The 9539-nt window shown below is 45.0% G+C and overlaps 3 protein-coding genes across 3 annotated transcripts in view; 2 read left to right on the forward strand and 1 right to left on the reverse strand.

Annotated features, from left to right (window-relative positions):
- Positions 1-3264: 3264 nt before the first annotated feature.
- Positions 3265-5400, forward strand: CCR75_001436 (uncharacterized protein; the record flags this gene model as incomplete). The annotated part of the gene is made up of 2 exons (XM_067959539.1): positions 3265-4449; positions 4519-5400. The coding sequence occupies 2 exons, from the start codon at positions 3265-3267 to the stop codon at positions 5398-5400; spliced, it is 2067 nt and encodes a 688-aa protein (XP_067823751.1).
- A 538-nt stretch (positions 5401-5938) lies between these two features.
- CCR75_001437 (uncharacterized protein) overlaps positions 5939-9539 on the forward strand; it is a gene marked incomplete at its 3' end in the record, with an annotated part of 5970 nt that continues 2369 nt past the window's right edge. Inside the window, exon 1 of the mRNA XM_067959540.1 lies at positions 5939-8498. Coding sequence (XP_067823750.1) covers positions 8463-8498 — 36 coding nt within the window. The 5' untranslated portion in view covers positions 5939-8462. The remainder of the gene's footprint in view (positions 8499-9539) is intronic.
- The window catches only part of CCR75_001438 (uncharacterized protein), a gene marked incomplete at both ends in the record, with an annotated part of 5223 nt that continues 1655 nt past the window's right edge, over positions 5972-9539 (reverse strand). Inside the window, 4 exons of the mRNA XM_067959541.1 lie at positions 5972-8481; positions 8541-8714; positions 8780-8949; positions 8975-9051. Coding sequence (XP_067823749.1) covers positions 5972-8481; positions 8541-8714; positions 8780-8949; positions 8975-9051 — 2931 coding nt within the window. The remainder of the gene's footprint in view (positions 8482-8540; positions 8715-8779; positions 8950-8974; positions 9052-9539) is intronic.

Below are 9539 nucleotides of genomic sequence, written 5' to 3' on the forward strand. Positions count from 1 at the left end.
GACACCATCCGGCTGTCGTCCTCGATGAGCTGGGCGACACCACATTGCTCCACGGCTAAAAGCCAGTGGACAATCGTGTGCGCCGCAGTTCCATCGAACTTGGGCGGGTCCATCCGAATGGGCCTCGGCTGATGCGGCCGGGCAGAGAGCATCTCAACAGTCCTGTTGAGAGCCTCGCTCCGAGCCTGCTCATGCCTCAGCTCATCCTGAGTCTGAGTGACGGACTCCGCCGCAGCATGGCTCTGTGCCTCGGACGCGGCCCTCCGCTGTCCGAGCACGAATGCCTCAAACTGCTCCAACTGAGCAACATGTTGCTCAGGAGGACTACCCAGGAGCCTGGCCAGGGCTTGTTCACCAAGTCCCTGCGCCATTAGCCCTGCCACCTCCCGATGATGTTCGGAGAGGTGGGGAAAATGAGCCCAATCAATATTGAGGCTCATCCTCACGTACACACGCAGAGATGCGGGTCGTGGGAAGGATTTCAAGTGCTACCAAGTGTAGGCGGGCACGTCGTAATGCGGCCACGCTCTACTTAGACACACACCCTAGCACAGCGAAGAAGCGGTTAAACCTGCTTCTCTTGCGTGCAGTGAGGTAGTTATGGTGGGCGCGCAAGAGACCTCACCCAACAAACTAAGTACTCTGGTTAAGTGTCGTCACGGGAGCGGTATCCGTCATCCGTCTCCTCGTGCGCACTTACCAAGTAGAAGTAGTTTTCAGACTGATTTGTATTTAATAGAATTAAATACAAATACCTATTTTTACCAATTAAAATGATATCTCTATAGATATCATTTAATATGTATTGCGAGCGTATCTTTATAGATGACGGCTAGCGTCATCCCTCCTAATTTATATGCACCCATGTGCATCACATCCACAAGGGTTGGTCACAAATGTGCACCACACCCGAGTGTTGGGTCTACTTACTAATATTTAGTAATTGACCATCCCCTTAAGTACACGAAGTGTACTTAACGGGGATTGTGTAACATTAGGGCAACTTTAGCCCGTTACATGTAATCTAAACAGGAAATCTGAGAATTTTGGAAGAATGTCTTGGTGAAGTTTCCGTCGGGTAAGGCTAAAATCGCTAGATGGGTTGCTGGTTTGAATACCTAATGGTCCCATTTTTTGTTTCCACCTCCCATTATGGTTTGGGGGATTTGTTGGCCCCGGGTATCGAACCTGGGCCTCCCGGTCCTGAAGTGAGTGGCGGACCACTACACCACCAAGATCGGTAGGGGTGACTTCTGGTCTCTGAGATATAATTAACTCTACATGCTCAAGCCCAAGTAGAGCTTTGAGTTGTCATAAGAAGCGCGTTGCCCCTTCCGACAGTTCTGGAAACTCTTCCATTTCAGTGAAGGCATAGTCTTATAAAGACTCAGACGTAGAATGACTACGAGTGCTACCAGGTGTAGCGAGGCTACCTCGCTCCTTAAGTCAGAGGAAAACTTTAGACTCAGAGAGTCTCTTAGTCCTATAAAACGAATGGGTTTAACAACTCAGGGAGTCGTACAAGCTATTAAAGCTCAATGAATCCTAGTTTAAGGGATTCAGGGCTCGTAGAATTAAGTAGCAACTAGTGCCCAAGAGCATATACATTTGAAAAGCTTCTATCTCTTACAGATCAATGCGCAAGCTTAGGAAGGTACTTGACGCTATAAGATCAAAAGGATAACTACACTTTATTTTATTATTTAAATCTAAAAACCTTACCCTAGCTAATTTAAAATAGATTTCGACCGCCAGATTTATATCTGGCGACCACATTTGTTACCCATAATAAATGGGATTTAAGTAACTAACCATTTTCGAATAGGATAAAGGGTATTTACCCATGAAAATATACCACAACAACGGTTCTTTAACCCCATTACATCCTGTATGGTATAAATGAATTTCAATCTTATTAAATATTGGTAAAAATATAGGAATATGATTCTCAAATCACCCTTAATAAACTTAAAGACAAAAATATAATCTGACTTTTAACTTATACCAAATAAAAATTGGTAAGTTACATAGATATTAAAATTTAAGAAAAAGGTTTTAAATGAGCTACAAGAGATTAAAAGTAATTGTGGTATTAGACAAAATTAGAAATAACCTGTCAGACGAACACAGATACAACAAAGTATAAAATAAAAAATAGGCCTGCCAGGAGTTTTAACTTCAAATCTACTTTTATAATAAAAATGCTATTTAAACTAATTATGCCTCTTAAATAATTATCTCCATAGATAAACGGCTATGCATCTTTATAGCCATCGTTTTTATTAGCTAATCATGAGCCGTTTCTTTTAAATAATTTACTTGATGTATCTGTAGATTTTCAAGTTTTATATTCTTAAACTATTTAAAGATTGAAGTTTTTCAGTTTGTTAGACAATAATCACTTTTAAGACCCTACTATTATACCATTGTCACCAGGGAAATTTCTTTCTCTTAGAATATTATTTAGGGACCTTAGTGTATAATCTGGGCCTGGGCTTCTTACACCCAAAGGCTTTTGTCGATCGGTGTATATTGTGTCGTCTTCGTCTCCCTTTGGTACAGATTGTTTTTTTTTCCACGGGCGAAAAAAAACGGTGTAAAAAGGCAAGCAATTGCCTCACCTGAGAAAGCACCCGAAGATAAGTATATTCATCGAGAATGCCTCAAGCAGGGGCTGACACGCGTATTACCCATAAGTCAAATTGACTTTAATGATTTTACCCAAATTAATAGAAAAGGAATTTTACCCATCATGCCACATTAGCGGTTTGATAACTGAAGTGAGTCAGACGCTTCCATCCGCGTCTCGGCAACTTTCTTTTCAGGATTTGAAATGTACATGCCTAAGGAATAAGGAGTGATATAGAACTGATCATTAGCTATCAGTTTCAACTCGCGGCTAAAACATATTGGAGACTGAATAAGAGATTGTGGACACTTGTTGCACTGATTGGTCGAGTGTAGAATGTCGATTTCACCAATCGGCTAGTTGGACAGGGCTACTAGTGCGATGCTGTAGGGCTATGTGCGGTTGAATTGCAAGTGACAGCCTTGTACATTTGAGGCACCAAAACAGCATCTGTGGGCTACCAACGAAGTTCTCGACTATTAAGAACGCGTAATTGAATTTACTAAAATCGTAATATCTAGCATCAAGTTTGCCACCTGTAGAGGCGTCACTTCCAACGCAAAGCTAAATTATTTTTTCTCCAATCACAAGTCGCTACTATGTATATAATCGAGCAGCGCTGATCCGGGTTTAATATGACAGAGCAGACAGAGTCCGAGCGTGACGCCATCGTTGCGTGGCTCGAGCAGAATGACAATTTTCTACGAGCGACAGCATTCTCAGGGCCCCCAGGAATGTCTCGGCATCTTAGCGACGGTGATCGGCACCAGTCGGAACAGATCGAAACTCAAGCCTTAAATGATTTGGCCGCATCGGTGAACAAGGTCCTACCTCAATCAAGGTGGGATAGCAAGCTTGCAAAGCAAATGCTTCACCGATATTTGATCTTATTTAAAGCAACAGCAACACAAGCTTCGGAGCCAGGATTCACGTTGAGCAAGACGGACATTGTATTTGGCATTAAAACCGTCGAGGACAAACTTAATTCCATGTGTCCGCATTTTATTAGATTGCAAATGCTTTGTGGTATGAACTCTCGAATGGCTGGGCGTAAAGCTACCTTGTTAGACAAGAGTCAAGAAACGTTAGAGGAGAAGGATTCAGCTAAACTAAATCTAATTAGGACAATTAAGCGAGACAAGACAGTGAGAGGAACCGACAGTCCGACACGTCAAAAGGATTCTTTTCGATCCATAAATCGGACGTTGCGTGGCGGACAGACGAATAAAAAAAGCGCAAAGGACAAGACTTCACGACATGATATTAGTCTTCGATCGAGCACAGCAAAGCTTAGAGAGAAAACACATCAACTTGGAAGCAAGAAGAAAAGTGCACGCAAGAAAGCGATGCTAGCTCAGAATTCCGATATACTTAAAGCGCCTTCGACAATGTCATCAAAGCCTTTAGAGTCGATACAGCAGCAGCAGACGGAAAAAGCTGACACATTTCTCGAGGTCATCGAGCTTCTATCCGATGACGAAGAGTCTCCATTGGTGTCGGCAAAAGAAACTAATGTGGACAACAGAACTCGGCCGCGATCACTCAAGGCGGCTGACAATGTCGACGATGAATCACGGAAACGAAAAGTGAGGCGCGTAGATAAAGGCTCTGGTGGGGCCAAGGATTTTGGGGAGAATAACAAACCGTCTCAAGTTCCTGATAGATTTATAAAGATACCAGTGCGCATGGCAACGAGTAGAAATAACCAAAGCAAGCAAATCGAGGCCGCGACCCCAGCAATGGAACATAGCACGACGGCTTCTTCTAATATTTTAATCGCAACAAGAGCCGGTTCACTAACAACTACTGAAATGTTGCTGGTACGTTATCCCATGTGTGACCAGTATGCGCAAAGCCAGTTGATTAAATAAAAACTTGATGACTTTCAGAATAAAAAATCGAATGAGCCAGTCCATCCTGTTCAAGCTATTATGGAAAATGATGATTGCCAAAATCCAATAAAAGAGCTTAATGAGGCACAACCTCTTTCATTGTCTCGGATCGTAGATTCAAATTCCGATATTCATTCAAGTGATGTACAACCCTTTTCAAAAGTGGCCTATAATTCGGTCCAAGCGATGCAAAACGTTCCTGCCCAGCCTCGTTCTCGAGCTCCTGATGCTCTTCGATCTGCTATTGCACAAGTCGTCTCACAGCGTCAAGAACTACTTAGGAAGCAGCGGAATGGACTTCAATATCGTCAAACGGACTCTGGAGAGACCGAGAACGACCCAAGTGGCCATACGGAAGATATAGTAGAAGCAAGAAGTGTTAACAAATTGGGTCAACGGAATGCGTCAGCTTCCGACAAAATGAATTTCAGTCAACGTCCTTCCGAAACAGCTCGTAGAGCTGCAAATGGTAATGTTCAGCCAGGCTCACGCGTAGGCTCAAGGGTTGAGCAAAGCGAAGCTGAGGCGATGCTTGAAACTGGCTTGATTCCTCCTTTGCTTAGCAACACTAGCACTTTCACCAACGACACTAATGTTGAACGAAAACGCTTGTTTCTTCGCGCCAAGCAGCTCGCCTTTGAGCAATTTCGGTGGATTCGCGAGAAGGAGCTCCAGCAAGACGAGGTGGAGTTGCTACGTCGCGAGATGAAGTCACGCGAAATCTTTGCTCGAAAGGAGATTGAGCTTCGTCGTATGAGCATCCAAGCTGACGTTATTGCGCTCATGATTCTCTCTGGTGCTACTGTCGAGCAAATTGCCGAGCGGCTAAAATTGCTTTCTAGAAATCGGCAAGTCGAGTGTGCTGCTCAAAACTTATAGTCTTACAGAAAATGATTTTGGCAGTACCTCTCGAAGATAATACTGAATAATATTATTGAAAAGAGAGCGATGCACGTCAAGCGGTCGACGTCGGATCGCCGGCGTCTATCAGCTTTGAATGACACCACGAGTGACTCAGACGAGGGGGCTACAAAGAAACTTGCTGATAAGTCTCAATTGCATAGGAAAAAGCGCAAGATTGCGACTAGGGAGCCATCTTTGGCCAAGAAGACCCACGAAACATCCATAAACGAGGTACCCGAACATCCATGCACCTCGAACTCGACAACCAAAGAGTCCGAACTGCAGCTTCTGGCGATTGAGTCTCGGCGCCTTGACTTTGAGGTAGTCAAATGGAAGCAGCAGCAGGCGCTAAGGCGCGAGACACTCATGCTAAAGAGTGAGGAGATATCAGTCAAGGAGACGACGACCAGACAAAAGCAGGAGACTCGCATGATGGAACTTCACGCAAAACTTATTATTGCACTCGATAAAGCTGGCAAAGTTGAACAGGCGAACGAGTACCTTGCGCTACTGGAAAGCTAAAATTAGTATCCAAGTACAAAACAAATTAAATCAGTCTTTGAACTTTCACTTTTGCAAAGTAGATGCCATCTTTATATATCCTTTTCCATGAATTCTTCATAGCTCTGACCAAACAGCGCTGGACGTCACGTTCAATGTCGCTTTTAGACACCTTCCAGCCCGTTGCAAACAGTTTTTGATACATATCCACCAAGACCTCTCCAATCACATCTCGCGAATGACTCCACTTGTAGATGAGCTGGTCCAACACTCGTGCATCCGAGTGCTGACTCGTAAACGCCGTTCCTAGAATCTCAATACGCATGCGTGTCAACTCCTCAATGATCGACGGATTGTTGCAGTACCACCAGCAGCCATACAAGTGCAAATTCGGAAACTTGTTGGCCGTCACCGTCACTTCGTGCTGATTGACACGGGAGAGGAATGTGGCCAAAAACTTCACCCGTGGGAAATCGTTGCACAAGTTGATCAATATGTCGACGTTACTAGGCTTCACACCGTCACCAGCCACACCATAGCAAGCGTTGATAGGACGCACACTGTCAAATTTCAGGGCGATTGGAAGGTTTTTTTTCTCCGCCAGAGGCAACAAAACCTTGGTCAAAAGCTCATACCCGCTCGGCAATGTGTCGGATGTCGATTCCAGCGCATTCTCGTCCGAATATTCAAAGAAGATGGGAACACTCGCCATGAAATACTCTGGTTTCATGATATCAATCCATTTTTCCAACACACCGCGTACTCCCGCCAAAGTATGCGGCAGCTTAAATACATCCAACGTTGGACCGATAGAGGCCCAGTCACCCAGCAAGACTTGGTCGACACGCAACGCCGAGCGAAAGTATTTACGCGACCATGCAGGTGGCGGTGTGTTAGTAGCTGGGTCGCCCAGCCAGTGACAAGCCTCTTTTGGCTCAAATGGAATGTTCGTCATTACTGCATACTTGAGTCCTGAGAGACGAAACACCGTATCCACATACTCTTCAGGGTCTTGTTGATTGAACCAATTTTGTATCGCTGCAATATCACGCTTCGCCACGAGGTGGTCGAGGCCCAGCAAGTGCAAAGTCGTCAACACACCACGACAGGCTTCAGACACAGGCGACCGGTCAATAAACAAGTGCTGCCAAATTATAACAGCCTGTTGCTCCTTTGGGTACGAATTGAACTCTTCTACTTGTATACGTGACGTTTGCAAAAATTCCGCCACCAGGTAGTGGTAAGTGAGAAGCTCATTAATGCCCCATAGCATAAGGTTGCCATGACTCGGAGGAAACAGATGCGTATGTACATCTATAACTTGAACACTGGCCACAGCCTCACGGACGAATGTAGTGACCTCTTCTTTGGTCGCAAGATACTCACTCGTGCTATGATTACGGAGTATATCTTGGAGTGTCTCCAAAGCCGTCTGCTTGCCAGATATGAGACGATGGTAGAGCGCAGCAACGTCAGCGGCAAACGAAACGTACACGTCTTTCGTGAGGTCAAAGCCTTTTACAGAGCTTAGCACACTGGCAATGGCTACACCAACTTCACTGGACACTTCAAAGGAAGGCTTTGCACGAACTGACTTGGGAAATTGATTGCTGCTGCTTTTACGATTACTTAAGACTCGCTGGCTAGCACTGCACAACAACCGAGATACACGTCCATTTTCGCCGTCATCAAAGCTGTACTTGCCCGTCGACACGTTGGCGGTGAGTCCAGAGTCATAGTTCCATGTTTCGTCTGTGATCGAATAAAGAGGCGTATTGTCGTTGATGGGATCCATTTGACCCACAAAGATAGTAGAAGCTTCATGCCTCGCATCATTTTGCGATGGCGTCAAAAAGCGCAGAGCAACCGCTGTTGCAAATGCCATAAATGAACTTGGTTGGTACTTGACATCGTTGGCAACGTTAACATTAACAGAGTTAAGAAGTCGCACATGCACTCGCAGGAGTGCGTTCTGCGAGACCCAAAAGTTATCAAGTCCGAAGAAAGGGTGTTTCATACGCACAAGCCACTCTGCATAGAAACTGCGAGCCTCTTGGTCAGCGACATGACCAGCAAGAAGAGTTGGTAAAATGTCTTTCTCAAAAAGCAGATCGAGGTACTCGCTAATAATAGGGAATTGGTGATACTGATTTGCTGTACGCTGACGAGAGAGTGCCAGTAGATATACCATTGCTGAATTGACGGCATTACCCAAGGAAAACTTGAGCAAATAATCTTTGGCAATCTCCGACTTTTTTGCACGCACGAAAACACCTGGAACGTTGTGGAAGCTACCGGCCTCCAGCACGCCATGCAAATCTTCAATGGCAAGAATTTTGGCCGGTAGAGGCTCGGTGAGAGGAACGAGAGAGTCGTTTGCTCGGTGGTTTGTAATACGGTCGACCATTGTGTTGTGAAAGTGCACCATTGTGTTTAAGTATGCTCGAAACGCAGTCGAGTCGTCAGATTTAACCCAGTCCAGCTCAAGCACGAGCTTTTTGATGTGGTAACCGTTGTTTGGAAAGTTGTCAGTATTAATGAGGGATAGATTGTTGCCTGAAAGACAGCAACATGTGAGTGTGTAATTCACTAAGTTATTATCATCGGCTTCATACCTCGAATACTTGTGTAGGTAGCTAGCAGGAACTCGGCCAAATCTTTTATTACTTGAGAATTGGACTGTAGACCTGCTTCCGTGACACCAAAGCCCACATATTTTAGCTGTGGAAGTTTGGATGGCAATTCAAGAAAAGATGCTCGGCCCTTAGGAGTACCCAGCGAGCCCACCGCTGCACAAAGCGCAGACAACTGTCAACAACGCAGCTTTACATTGAATCTTGCAACGATGTCACACCTTCTAACTTGTAGACAGCCGTGAGCACGTGTCCATTTGAATCAATGGTGTCCACCTCGTACTCTCCTTTGGCGGCAGCACAAGCTGACGCAAAGCTTGTGCCACGCGTCTGCGCATACGAGTAAGATTCAAACACTGCAAGAACACGCTGAGCCGGGATAACAAAAAACCTATAAAGAAAAGACTAAAGCGAACAGCCCCATGCAGAAAGAGTCCGCTAACAAGAGAAGGCGGATTGGCAAAATAGACCCTTGAACAGAGTGAACATCACACTGTAAAGCTGACGAAAAGATATGTGACGCATGACGTGATGAAGTGGCAATACAAAGCTTAAGTAAATCAAATACAAGACAGCGGCTCTTCAAATATTTCTTCTACGCTGAAATATCATAATTGGCGTAAAAACCTTTCATCACCTCATGCGTCACATATCTTTTCGTCAACTTTACAGTGTAGATGTTCACTCCTCTCCAAGGGTCTCATTTTGCCCCGAATACGTGCGCTGTCTGCATCGGTAGCGGACGCTTTATGGCAAGCCACCGTTGCGCTGTAATCTTTTATTCTATACAACTAATGTTATTCCGTGCTATAGCGTGCCGTTCTTGTTCCAGTGTTTCGACAACTTAATTACGGTGTAATTATTGCGCAGACGCGTGGAACAAGCTTTGCGTCAGCTTGTGCTGCCGCCAAAGGAGAATACGAGGTGGACACCATTGATTCAAATGGACACGTGCTCACGGCTGTCTACAAGTTAGAAGGT

This window comes from Bremia lactucae, linkage group LG19 (genome assembly GCF_004359215.1).
Source record: "Bremia lactucae strain SF5 linkage group LG19, whole genome shotgun sequence".
Classification (NCBI taxonomy): Eukaryota; Oomycota; class Peronosporomycetes; order Peronosporales; family Peronosporaceae; genus Bremia; species Bremia lactucae.